Genomic DNA, 14,111 nt, shown 5'->3' with positions numbered 1-14,111 from the left:
CCATGGACACAGGGAACACCTGTGACTGCCCTCACTCCCCCCAGTCCTCAGCCTCAGCCCACACCCCCTCCCATTCTCCACTCACACTCTCTCGGATCTATATCTCCGGATTGGACCCAGAAGAAAAAGTTGTTTCCAGGGTGAAAATGAAATCACTCTGGAACCAATATTCAGGGAACATTCCTGACAGGTCAGTTGTGTAATTGACTGTGGCTCGATGCGGGGTACTTGAAGCTTTTCACACTGATCCACCACTCACTGTGGTCGTGTGTTCAACAGTCTGTCATGTGAGTGTACCTTTAAGAAAGTGTTTTTTTACATCATGCAGCTTCCAGCTTCAGTGATGTCATTGGGGGTGGAGCTAAGCTGTGGCAGTCAGGTGACAGGCGTTTTTCCCTTTGGGCTTTTAGTTTCGTTTTGGGGAGTGTGTTTTGGAAGCAGTTTAGCAGCAAGTTAAGAAGCAGTCTCTCTCTCTCTCTCCCTGTTCTTCTCTTTAAGAAGCTGCATTTTGGGAAACAGATTTGACTACAACCTCTTCTGAGTTTCTTCACAAGAGATTTTCAGCATTGAACCCAGGAGGCTGGATTCCTGTAACGAGTGGGCATTAACCTATGCTATGAAAATGAAATCACCCTGGTACTGCCATCTGGTGAAAGCCATCCCTCCTGAGTTTCCTGTTGGATTTATCAGTGACTATCCTTTATTTCTGCCTCCCCACAATCAGAAAGGTTTGCTTTATGTCCACCATACCAAACTCCTTTGTCAGCTGAATAAACTCTGATGATGACCTCTGAGTTGACCCTCTCTCCCCCTTCAATCCTCCCACAAGCCCCTGACCAAAAAGACACGCCCTGTTCAATTCCTGATCACACGTCTTCCAGAATTGAGGAGTTCTGAGTAGCATCCTTCAGAACCTGTTTACCGCACCTTTTCCAGCACTCTGAAATCCTCGGAATAAATTGGGGGGGGCAGACGTGCGCGCAATATTCCAGGAGTGGTCAAACCGAGGTCTGATAACAGCTGGAAGAGAGCTGGAACATCTGGTTGTCATTCAGAACAATATATGCGCCTAATTTGCTGGGCGATTCAGTTTGCCGCCTGGCCCTAGCACAGATATCATCAGTTAGATGATAAGGAAGGTGGTGACTCCTACCTGAACCGCGTGGTCAGCAAAGCCCAGGCCCAGCTGCCTGCACACCACCATAGCCTCCATCAGGCCCCAGTTGCTGTTGCAGACGGTCCCCCACCGCAGGCTCCCGTTCTTCTTAGCCAGTACTTCCACACGGCCTTCAAACGGTGTACGCCCTCCAGCCAGGCGGATCTGTGGAGAGGGCGGTTCAAGAACACAGAGCAAGAGCTTTAGACAGCACCTGGCCATCACCATCAACATTGGCAAGACATCTATACAACGTCATCGATACAACGTTTCCCCAAAGTACTCATAGAAACATAGAAACTAGAAGCAGGAGGAGGCCATTCGGCCCTTCAAACCTGCTCCGCCATTCATTCTGATCATGGCTGATCATCAAATTCAACATCCTGATCCCCCCCTTCCCCCCCATATCCCTCGATCCCTTTAGCCCCAAGAGCTATATCTAATTTCTTCTTGAAATCAGACAACGTTTTGGCTTCAACTACTTTCTGTGGGAGTGAATTCCACACATTCACCACCCTCTGGGTGAAGAAATTTCTCCTCACCTCAGTTCTAAAAGGTTTACCTCTTATCCTCAAACTATGACCCCTAGTTCTGGACTCCCCCCACCATCGGGAACATTCTTTCTGAATCTACCCTGTCTAATTCTGTTAGAATTTTAGAATCTCCTCACTCTTCTAAACTCCAGTGAATATAATCCTAACCGTCTTAGACTCTCCTCATGTGACAGACCTGCCATCTCAAGAATCAGCCTGGCAAACCTTCCCTGTACTCCCTCTAGAGCAAGGAAATCCTTCCTCAGATAAGGACACCTAAACTGCACACAATACTCCTCTCATAGTGCTTTCTTCTGGGCTTTGGTTGAACTTGGTCTTAGGGTGGGGCACTCCTGGCAAGGCCAGCCTTTTGTGCCCATTCCTTCAGAAGGTGGTGGTGATCCACCTTCTTGAACCCGCTGCAGTCGCTGTGGTGTAGGTACACCCGCAGTGCTGTTAGGGAGGGAGTTCCAGGATTTTGACCCAGCGACAGTGAAGGAACAGCGATATATTTTCAAATCAGGATGGTGAGTGACTTGGAGGGAACCTCTAGGTGATGCTGTCCTTGTGACGTGACATTGCTTCAAGGTGAGAGAGGCTTGGGAATGAGGAGGTGAGCATTCTCGGACTCATCAAAGTTCACCAACATACAGAGAATCCTCGGAGTTATTTAATCAATCTCCTGTTTCACATTCAACACTAACCCAAACCCTCACTATAGCTTCAAGTTTATTCTTTCAAGGGATGTGGGCATTGCTGACAAGGCCAGCATTTATTGCCCATCCATAATTGCCCTTCAACTGAGAGGACAGTTGAGAGTTAACCACAATGCTGTGGTTCTGGAGTCACATGTAGGCCAGACCGGGTAAGGATGGCAGATTTCCTTCCCTAAAGGACATTCGTGAACCAGATGGGTTTTTCAGACAATCGACAATGGTTTCATGGTCATCAGTAGATTCTTAAGTCCAGATTTTTAATGAATTCAAATTTCACCATCTGCCGTGGTGGGATTCGAACCCGGGTCCCCAGAGCATTATCCTGGGTCTCTGGATTACTCATCCAGCGACAATCCCACTACGCCACCGCCTCCCACTGCCCCTGAATGATGCACAGGGAGAACCTGTTAGATATCCAACTGACAGTTTCCATTCAGCCTCCTGAACTCCAAGCTCTGGAATTCTCCCCCTGAACCTCTCTCCCACTTCCCTCAGTCAAATTCCTCCTCAAAGCCTCCCACCCGGAGGGTCAGGAACTTTCTAACACTCCAGTGAAACACTGGGGGTGTTTTGCCACGTTGTGGACTAGTTGTTGCAGTGGGTCGGAATGGTTGATGAACAGGTTTGAACTCACTTCCTTCTCGAAGCCCATGGCGGGAATGTTACACCGGACTGCCGCATCCTCATCATGATTGCACAGGTTGTCCTGGTTAAACTTGCAGTCAACGATGGACCTCTCAAAGCCCGTGCACGACACCTGATTCATGTGGGTCAAGCCAATTCCTGTGGGAGGGAGCAAGCGAGGGATTAGATAGAGATCAGGAAGACAGACTCTGGCCTGAAGACATTGCTGCAATGCCTACTCGTTTCAGAGGATGCTCCCAATCACCTCTTCCCCAACGATCCACTGGGAATCTGGGCGAGGTGGGTGAATTGTCCAGAAGGCATCTGTTAAGGTGCCACATCAAAGGCTATTGCGGAAAATAAAAACTCGTCGTTTATGGGGCAAGTCCAGGAGATTGGCTGGCAAACAGGAAGCAGAGAGTATGCATAAATGGGTTGCTTTCAGGTTGGCAAGATGTGATAGTGGTGTGCGGCAGGGATTGGTACTGGAGCCTCACTCTTCACAGTTTATATCAATGAAGGAGATGAAGGGATGGATGCTAAATTTGCTAAAGACATAAAGATAAGGAGGAAAGTAAGCTGTCAAGAGGACATAAGGAGGCTCCAAAAAGACACAGATGGATTAAATGAGTGGGCCAAAGATCTGGCCAATGGAGAATAATGTGGGGAAATGTGAAATTGACCATTTTGGCAGGAAGAATTAAAAACACAATTATTATCTAAATAGTGAGAGGTTGCAGAGCTTTGAGGTGCAGAAGGATCTGGGTGTCCTAGTGCATGAATCACAAAAGGCCGATATACAGACACAGTGAATAATTTGGAAAGGTAATAGAATGTCATTGATTGCAAAGAGAAATCATTCCAAAAATAGGTAGATCATGTTTTCAGTTGTACCAGGGCACTGGTGAAACCATATCCGGTGTATGTTTTTTATTCATTTATGGGACATGGGCGTCGCTGGCTGGCCAGCATTTATTGCCCATTCCTTGTTGCCCAAAGGCAGTTGAGAGTCAACCACATTGCTGTGGCTCTGGAGTCACATGTAGGCCAGACCAGGTAAGAACGGCAGATTTCCTTCCCTAAAGGGACATTAGTGAAGTAGATGAGTTTTTTCGACAATCGGCAATGGTTTCATTGTCATCAGTAGATTCTTAATTCCAGATTTCTTTAAACCGAATTCAAATTTCACCATCTGCCGTAGTGGGATTTGAACCTGGATCCCCAGTTGAGTTTCTGGATTAATAGTCGAGCAATAATACCACTAGGCCATCACCTCCCCTATATAGATGAAGCAGACAGTGTGGACAGTATTGGTCAGCCGATTTAAGGAAGGGTGTAAATCCTTTGGAAGGAGTTCAGAGAAGGTTTCCCAGACTAATACCTGGGAATGGGCGGGTTGTCTTATGAGGAAAGGTAGGACAGGCTAGGCTTGAATCCGCTGGAGTTCAGAAGATTGAGAGGCCACTTGATTGAAACATATGAGATCCTGAGGGGACTCGACAGGGTGGATGTCGGAGAATCTAGAACTAGGGGTCATTGTTTAAAAAGGAAGGGACACACATTGAAGACGGAGAGGAGGAACGATCCTTTTTACTCTGAGGGTGGTGAGTCTCTGGAACTCTCTTTCTCAAAAGGCAGTGGAAGCAAAGAGTCTGTGAATATTTTTAAGGCAGCGCTCGATAGATTCTTGCTAACACGGGGGTGAAAGGTTATCGGGGGTCGGTGGGAATGTGGGGCTGAGGTTACAATCAGAGCAGCCATGATCTTAGTGAGTGGTGGAGCAGGCTCGAGGGGCAAAGTGGCCTACTCCTGCTCCTAATTCATAGGCTGTAGCTCACTCTAACAGTCTGCATGACCAAGCCTGACTGGGGAAGAGAAGGGTCAGATACAGGAGACCCCTATCAGCTGTATGGAGGATGACAGGCTGCTCTGAGGTGACATTTACACCACAACATGTACAGATATACCATAACAGGTACACCACAACATGTACAGATATACCATAACAGGTACACCACAACATGTACAGATATACCATAACAGGTACACCACAACATGTACAGATATACCATAACAGGTACACCACAACATGTACAGATATACCATAACAAAGTGAATGGCTCTGGAGCTGACATTCACAGTCAGAAAGGAATTTTCTCATTGTTTCTGAGCTCAGGCTCTGCTTACTCCTCTCCCAGGGGATGGCGTGAGGAAGCAAAGAAACAGAGAGGGGGAGGGAGACAGAGAGGGGGGGAGACACAGAGTGGGGGGGAGACACAGAGTGGGGGGGAGACACAGAGTGGGGGGGAGACACAGAGTGGGGGGGAGACACAGAGTGGGGGGGAGACACAGAGGGGGGGGAGACAGAGGGGGGGAGACAGGGGGGGAGACGGGGGGGGAGACGGGGGGGGTCAGAGAGGGGGGGGAGAGACAGAGAGGGGGGGAAACAGAGTGCGGGGGAGACGGGGGGGGAGACAGAGAGGGGGTGAAGACAGAGACAAAGAGAGAGAGATAGAGAGACAGACAGAGAGAGAGAAATGGAGAGAGAGAGAGAGACAGAGAAAGAGAGACAGACAGAGAGAAAGAGTGATTGACAGAGAGAGAGAGAGACGCACACACAAAGACAGAGTTATCACAGTGGCCATCTTTCAAACATTGGTATTTAAATTGAGGACCTGTCTCCCATTACAGACATGTGCTCACTGATGTAATGTGGGGAAGGTGACAGCTCCAATTAGTGCACAGCAAGATCCCGTGGGCAGTAAAGTGTTTATGGGGGGGGGGGGGGGGCGCGGTTGTGTCTCAGTGATGTGGGTTGAGAGAGGACTCCAGGGAGAACTCCCCTGACTCTCCCTCACAGCCTGTAACAATCTGCCAGCTGTATTTACACATTGCCACAAGGAGTACACTTGGAAAAAGGCCTTCATTGGCTGGGTGACTTTCAGCGGAAATCTCAGGGTTCGCTGATGATTGCCGGGGGGGGGGGGGGGGGGGGTGGTGTCGGAGAGAGAGGGTCAGGGTTACGGGAGAGTGAGGGGGTGGGGGAGGGGGGGTCAGGGTTCCGGGAGAGTGAGGGGGTGGGGGAGGGGGGGTCAGGGTTCCGGGAGAGTGAGGGGGTGGGGGAGGGGGGTCAGGGTTCCGGGAGAGTGAGGGGGTGGGGGAGGGGGGTCAGGGTTCTGGGAGAGTGAGGGGGTGGGGGAGGGGGGGTCAGGGTTCTGGGAGAGTGAGGGGGTGGGGGAGGGGGGGTCAGGGTTCCGGGAGAGTGAGGGGGTGGGGGAGGGGGGGTCAGGGTTCCGGGAGAGTGAGGGGGTGGGGGAGGGGGGGTCAGGGTTCCGGGAGAGTGAGGGGGTGGGGGAGGGGGGTCAGGGTTCCGGGAGAGTGAGGGGGTGGGGGAGGGGGGTCAGGGTTCTGGGAGAGTGAGGGGGTGGGGGAGGGGGGTCAGGGTTCCGGGAGAGTGAGGGGGTGGGTGAGGGGGGTCAGGGTTACGGGAGAGTGAGGGGGTGGGGGAGGGGGGGTCAGGGTTCCGGGAGAGTGAGGGGGTGGGGGAGGGGGGGTCAGGGTTCTGGGAGAGTGAGGGGGTGGGGGAGGGGGGGTCAGGGTTCTGGGAGAGTGAGGGGGTGGGTGAGGGGGGTCAGGGTGATGGGAGAGTGGGGGTGTCAGCGAGGGGATGGGGAAGAGGGTCCGGAAGGGGAATGGGGGAAGGGTGTCCGGAAGGGGGTGAGGAAGGGTGTCCGGGAGGGGGATGGGGTAAGGGTGTCCGGGGAGGGGAATGGGGGAAGGGTGTCCGGGGAGGGGAATGGGGGAAGGGTGTCCGGGGAGGGGATGAGGAAGGGTGTCCGGAAGGGGGGTGAGGAAGGGTGTCCGGAAGGGGATGGGGAAGGGTGTCCGGAAGGGGATGGGGAAGGGTGTCCGGAAGGGGATGGGGAAGGGTGTCCGGAAGGGGATGGGGAAGGGTGTCCGGGGAGGGGAATGGGGGAAGGGTGTCCGGGGAGGGGATGAGGAAGGGTGTCCGGAAGGGGATGGGGGAAGGGTGTCCGGGGAGGGGATGGGGAAGAGGGTCCGGAAGGGGATGGGGGAAGGGTGTCCGGAAGGGGAATGGGGTAAGGGTGTCCGGGAGGGGGATGGGGGAAGGGTGTCCGGAAGGGGGGTGAGGAAGGGTGTCCGGAAGGGGATGGGGAAGGGTGTCCGGAAGGGGATGGGGAAGGGTGTCCGGAAGGGGAATGGGGGAAGGGTGTCCGGAAGGGGAACGGGGGAAGGGTGTCCGGGAAGGGGATGGGGGAAGGGTGTCTGGAAGGGGGGTGAGGAAGGGTGTCCGGAAGGGGATGGGGGAAGGGTGTCAGTGAGGGGAATGGGGGAAGGGTGTCCGGGAGGGGGATGGGGGAAGGGTGTCCGGGGAGGGGAATGGGGGAAGGATGTCCGGGAGGGGAATGGGGGAAGGGTGTCCGGAAGGGGGATGAGGAAGGGTGTCAGTGAGGGGAATGGGGGAAGGGTGTCCGGAAGGGGGATGAGGAAGGGTGTCAGTGAGGGGAATGGGGGAAGGGTGTCCGGAAGGGGGATGAGGAAGGGTGTCCGGAAGGGGATGGGGGAAGGGTGTCCGGGGAGGGGGATGGGGGAAGGGTGTCCGGGGAGGGGAATGGGGGAAGGGTGTCCGGGAGGGGGGATGGGGGAAGTGTGTCCGGGAGGGGGATGGGGGAAGTGTGTCCGGGAGGGGGATGGGGGAAGGGTGTCAGCGAGGGGATGGGGAAGGGTGTCCGGGGAGGGGAATGGGGGAAGGGTGTCCGGGGAGGGGATGGGGGAAGGGTGTCAGCGAGGGGCTCAGGCTTTGGGGCAGGGTCACGGGTGTGGTAAATGTCTGACCTTTGCCCATCCTCGCCCCAGTTAAAGCTTCCATTGCCGTGCCAAAGCCCAGTTCTCGACAGACGACACTGGCTGCCTGGAGACTCCAGCGATCATCGCACACTGTTCCCCATTGGCCATTCTTCATCACTTCCACTCTGCCCTCTCCAATCTTCGGTCCTCCCCTCAGGCGCACCAACGGTTTCTATGGAAACAGAAGCATGGTTCACTGAAACAGCAGGGTGTGTCAGCGCCCAGTTCCTGCCCGAATAATCATCACTCACTAAGATCAGAAACCTCCCAAACTATTGCAACTAATAACACGGACTGCTTTCCAAAACTGGCAGCGAGATATTCTGGAGTGAGCCCAGATTGAAAAAAGCTCACTCGGTAAGTATTATATGTTTAACAGGGTTGCATGTTGCTGATTGTATGATTTGATGGTGATGTAATTCGGGTGTTGCCACAGGTTGCTATTTTCAGTTTGTACTCTGGACAGGCCAAAGCTGCTTCAATAAATGTGTTGCTGTAAGTTTAAATCTACATCTGCAAACCACATCTTTTTCCTTTTTGTTTAAAACCCACAACCCCTCAAATAGTTAGAACATTGGAGAGTTGGGTCGAACATGGAGATCCAGGTGAGTTTGAGGATAAACTGTCAGAGTACTTGTCCTCACAAGGGGCTGCCCAGTTAGAAACATTCAAATTCATAGAATCATAGAAACCCTACAGGGCAGAAGGAGGCCATTCGGCCCATCGAGTCTGCACCGACCACAATCCCACCCAGGCCCTACCCCCACTTATTTACCCGCTAATCCCTCTAACCTATGCATTTCAGGACACTAAGGGGCAATTTTTAACCTGGCCAATCAACCTAACCCGCACATCTTTGGACTGTGGGAGGAAACCGGAGCACCCGGAGGAAACCCACGCAGACACGAGGAGAATGTGCAAACTCCACACAGACAGTGACCCGAGCCGGGAATCGGGAATTGGAGAACGTGGATGTGGAAGCAAGACATTTTTTTAGCGATAAGGAGCAAGCTAGAGGTAGGGTGTGGGATGCTACCGCAGGAGGTACAGGAGTGTTTGGAATTTGCAATGTGTTAACTAAAAGGCAGCTTCAACTGCTGCCTTTCAAAGGCAATTGGATCAGTGCTTGAAAAGGAACCAGTTCAGAGGTCTGGGGAAAGATAAAGGGTAGAATGGGACTGAATGAAAAACTCTTCCAAAGGGCCAGCAGGAGCACGGTGGGCTGAATGGGCTCTTCTCTGCTGCACAATCCTATCATTCTTTAATGGCACCTCGCTCAGGATCGCATAGTTCGCCTGACAGCGGCCAGGAGAGAGCAGTGTGGAATAACAGGAGCATTTATTGAATTTCATTGCTGCTGTTGTAAAGCTGCCTTGCGAAGTGGTGTCTTTGCCAGACGGAAGGATTTGTTTTGACTTGTACAACTTCAGCAGAGTGCACAGAACACACAGCCTGACCTTAACCTGCTTCCCCTTTCACCACACAACCATCTCGCCAGCCCACAAGAGCCGGGCTGTTCCAACCTCCTGTTATCGTTGAAGTATTTCGGAGTTTGTTGCCTTGATTGAGTTCCAAAGGCAATGGCAGCCACCCAGAGGCCGGGAGTCTGGGTCGAGATTACAGATCCAATGAGGCTCACACTTATCTGCTTTATCAGAGTGCGTGCATTCACCCGAGAGAACCCACACAGCGGCCAGAAATCCAACAGCATTCCCTCACAGGATAGCAGTGAAAAGTGGGGCAATCGGATTCTAAATCAGACTGGGGACAACATGTCCATGAAGATTTGCGTGTGTATCATTGATGGCATTAAAAGCACTGTGGGTTCCACCAGACAAGGCAACTTGCGCACAACATAAATAAAGGTCTCTGTCTTCAAGCAGTGACCCCCCCCCCCCCAACCCGGCCACTCCGCACACTGTTGTTCAGTGACACCCTACTGATATCCGGTGATCCTCCATTGCCTTTATCATAGAGTGTCAGGTCAGGATCACTATTGAACTAAGGTCAATAGTGGAGAGGGTACAGAAAAGATTTACCAGGATGTTGCCTGGTATGGAGGGCATTAGCTATAAGAGGCTGGAGAAACTTGGTTTGTTCTCATTGGAACGACGGAGGTTGTGGGGCGACCTGATAGAAGTCTACAAGATTATCAGAGGCATGGACAGAGTGGATAGTCAGACGCTTTTTCCCAGAGTGGAAGAGTCAATTACTAGGGGGCACAGGTTTAAGGGCGAGGGCAAGGTTTAAAGGAGATGTACGAGGCAGATTTTTACACAGTGAGTGGTGGGTGCCTGGAACTCGCTGCCGGGGGAGGTAGTGGAAGCAGATACGATAGTGACTTTTAAGGTGCGTCTTGACAAATACATGAATAGGATGGGAATAGAGGGATATGGTCCCCGGAAGGGTAGGGGGTTTTAGTTCAGTTGGGCAGCATGGTTGGTGCAGGCTTGGAGGGCCGAAGGGCCTGTTCCTGTGCTGTAATTTTCTTTATTCTTTGTCATTGGGCATCAGTATCAGGATTGCTAGATATTAGTAGTAGCGTGTCACTGTATTTCTCAAGTTGGCGCAAAAGAATGAACATCGATCCAGGAAGAGAAAGATTTCCCCCCGTTGACCAATAAAAAGTAAAAAAGTTTATTTATTAGTGTCACAAGTAAGGCTTACATTAACACTGCAATGAAGTTACTGTGAAATTCTCCTAGTCGCCACACTCCAGCACCTGTTCGGGCCAATGCACCCTAACCAGCACGTCTTTCAGACTGTGGGAGGAAACTGGAGCACCCTGAGGAAACCCACACAGACACGGGGAGAACGTGCAAGCTCCACACAGACCCAAGCTGGGAATCGAACCCAGGTCCCTGGTGCTGTGAGTACAGCAGTGCTAATCACTGTGCCGTTTTAAGAGCTGGATATCGAGGACTTCACTGAGGGACCAGGTGAAGCAGACAGCTTGCAGAGAGTCACACACAACCAGCTGAAGATTCGGCCAAACTAAGTGGGATATGGTGTTCATCTCCCAAAGCTGTGACCACTTCCATCTAGAAGGACAAGGGCAGCAGATACATGGGAACACCACCACCTGCAAGTTCCCCTCCAAGCCACTCACCATCCTGACTTGGAAATATATCGCCGTTCCTTCACTGTGGCTGGGTGAAAATCCTGGAAGTCTTTCCCTAACAGCACTGTGGGTGTACCTACACCACACTTACACTGCAGCGATTCAAGAAGGCAGCTCACCACCACCTTCTCAAGGGCAGCTAGGGATGGGCAATAAATGCAGGGGGAGGAGGGGAAAGGTGGCGGGGAGGGGGAGGGAGGTGAAGAGGTTGATTGAGGATCACAATGAGAGGTTCAGAGGAAAGGAGGGGAGGAATGGAGAAGCAGAATGAAGAGGAAAGGCGGCCGCACTGTCCTTTGCTCTGTGCCCGAGGTCACAGCGGGGGCTTTCACCAGCGAATGGGCACGGAACTAGGGTCAGAGCTGGGAGATTGTGGTCATCACGCAGTGTGGCTAAGCGGGTGGGAGGTTCAGGGGAGATTTGAAGAAAATCCTTTTTACCCAGAGAGTGGTGAGGGTCTGGAATGCGCTGCCTGGGAGGGTGGTGGAGGCGGGTTGCCTCACATCCTTTAAAAAGTACCTGGATGAGCACTTGGCACACTGGAACATTCAGGGCTACGGGCCCGGTGCTGGCAAATGGGATTAGGTGAGCAGGTCAGGGCATTTCATACGTCGGTGCGGACTCGATGGGCCGAAGGGCCTCTTCTGCACTGTAGGATTCTGTGATCTGTACCCAGCCACTCCACAAGCAAGCTTCTCATTTCCAATGATTCAATCAGCTGTGGGTATAATCTGACCTGCGAATGCCAGAGGGTGGGGAAAAAGCTGGAGTGATATTTCTTTTAAGAACTCATGCAGTGTATCTCTGAGTGAATAATATGTGCTTAAGATTCCTGGCCAACACATCCATCTGGTTTTTATTTTCCAATGTGCATGACAGATACCATGTGGAATGTGTGATGTGGTGATTCCAGTTCCCAAACTATTCAAGGACGCTTTATAACATTCACCAATTAAACAGGACACTCGAGAGCGGGGTGGTTAGAAGCTCAGGTTTGCTGTCCAGTTTCCAGGGCCTACCTCACTCTCTGACTACCACACTTCCTCGTCAGAGGGAGATGACTATCTCCAACAACGCACACTGTCAGGAACGCTGTGACCACCGAGTCAGGAGGTCGGAGATTCACATCCACTCGAGGATCTATCTTTTAATTCATTGACAGAGCGTGGGCGTCGCTGGCTAGGCCAGCATTCATTGCCCATTCCTAATTGTTTAAAGATTAAAACTTTTTAAAGTTCATTTATTACTGTCACAAGTAGGCTTACTTCAATGAAGTTACTGTGAATATCCCCTTGTCGCCACACTCTGGTGCCTGCTCAGGTTACACTGAGGGAGAACTTAGCATGGCCAATTCTCCTCACCAGCACGTCTTTCAGACTGTGGGAGGAAACCGGAGCACCCGGGAGAAACCCACGCAGACACGAGGAGAACGTGCAAACCCCGCACTGACAGTTCTCCCTCAGACAATTCTCCCAAAGTGTACCCGAACAGACACTAGAGTGTGGCGACTAGGGGATTTTCACAACTTCATTGCAGTGTTAATGTAAGCCTACTTGTGACACTAATAAATAAACTAAAACAGTGAAACTAAACTAAAGCAGTGGCAGTGACCCAAGCCAGGAATCGAACCAGGGTCCCTGGTGCTGCGAAGCAGCAGTGCTCACCACTGTGCTACCGTGCCACCCAATTGCCCCTTGAGAAGGTGGTGGTGAGCTGCCTTCTTGAACCGCTGCAGTCCCTGTGGTGTAGGTATGGTACATTGGGGAGGCATGCCGGACGTGTCGGATCATCGACACGGATGCCATCATCTCACATGAGAATACCATCCACCAGGTACACGGTACATACTCTTGCAACTCAGCCAATGTTGTCTACCTGATACGCTGCAGGAAAGGATGTCCCGAGGCGGCATAGTACATTGGGGAAACCATGCAGACGCTACGACAGCAGATGAATGAACACCGCTTGACAATCACCAGGCAAGACTGTTCTCTTCCTGTTGGGGAGCACTTCAGCGGTCACGGGCATTCGGCCTCTGATCTTCGGGTAAGCGTTCTCCAAGGCGGCCTTCACAACACAACAGCGCAGAGTTGCTGAGCAGAGACTGATAGCCAAGTTCCGCACACATGAGGACGGCCTCAACCGGGATCTTGGGTTCATGTCACACTATCTGTAACCCCCACAACTTGCCTGGGCTTGCAAAATCTCACTAACTGTCCTGTCTGGAGACAACACACATCTCTTTAACCTGTGCTTAACCCTCTCTCCACTCACATTGTCTGTACCTTTGAGACTTGATTACCTGTAAAGACTTGCATTCCAACCATTATTCTGTAAATTGAGTTTGTGTCTATATATGCCCTATTTGTGAACAGAACTCCACTCACCTGACGAAGGAGCAGCGCTCCGAAAGCTAGTGGCTTTTACAACCAAATAAACCTGTTGGACTTTAACCTGGTGTTGTGAGACTTCTTACTGGGTAGGTACACCCACAGTGCTGTTAGGGAGGGAATTCCAGTATTTTGATCCAGCGACAGTGAAGGAACAGCCGATACATTTCCAGGTCAGGATGGTGAGTGGCTGGGAGGGGAACTTGCAGGTGGTGGTGTTCCCGGGTATCTGCTACCCTTGTCCTTCTAGATGGAAGTGGTCGTGGGTTTGGAAGGAGCTGTCTGTGGATCCCTGGTGAGTTGCTGCAGTGCATCTTGTAGATGGTACACACTGCTGCTACTGCATTCACGATGAAGGAACTGAATGATTGTGGATGGGGTGCCAATCAAGCGGGGCTGCTTTGTCCTGGATGGTGTCGAGCTTCCAAGTGAAGTAAAGTTTATTTATTAGTCACAAGTAAGGCTGACATTAACACCGCAATGAAATTCCCCTCGTCGCCACACTCCGGCGCCTGTTCGGGTCAATGCACCCTAACCAGCACGTCTTTCAGAATGTGGGAGGAAACCGGAGCACCCGGAGGAAACCCACGCAGACACGGGGAGAACGTGCAGACTCCGCACAGACAGTGACCCAAGCCGGGAATTGAACCCAGGTCCCTGGCGTTGTGAAGCGGCAGTGCTAACCACTGTGCTACCGTGCTG

General features: G+C 51.9%; 1 protein-coding gene across 4 annotated transcripts in view; it reads right to left on the bottom strand.

Moving 5' to 3' along the window:
* The window catches only part of LOC144510169 (lysyl oxidase homolog 2-like), a 109,691-nt gene that overhangs the window by 15,627 nt on the left and 79,953 nt on the right, over window positions 1-14,111 (bottom strand). For all 4 annotated transcript variants that reach the window (XM_078239600.1, XM_078239597.1, XM_078239598.1 and 1 more), the window contains exons 6-8: window positions 7,887-8,070; window positions 3,040-3,188; window positions 1,154-1,321 (exon numbers count right to left, since the gene is read on the bottom strand). In XM_078239600.1, the coding sequence (XP_078095726.1) occupies window positions 1,154-1,321; window positions 3,040-3,188; window positions 7,887-8,070 (501 nt within the window). The remainder of the gene's footprint in view (window positions 1-1,153; window positions 1,322-3,039; window positions 3,189-7,886; window positions 8,071-14,111) is intronic.

This window comes from Mustelus asterias, chromosome 22 (assembly GCF_964213995.1).
Source record: "Mustelus asterias chromosome 22, sMusAst1.hap1.1, whole genome shotgun sequence".
In the NCBI taxonomy this organism is placed as follows: Eukaryota; Metazoa; Chordata; class Chondrichthyes; order Carcharhiniformes; family Triakidae; genus Mustelus; species Mustelus asterias.
Note: the sequence above shows the minus strand (reverse complement) of the source record. Positions and strands in the feature narration are given on the sequence as shown.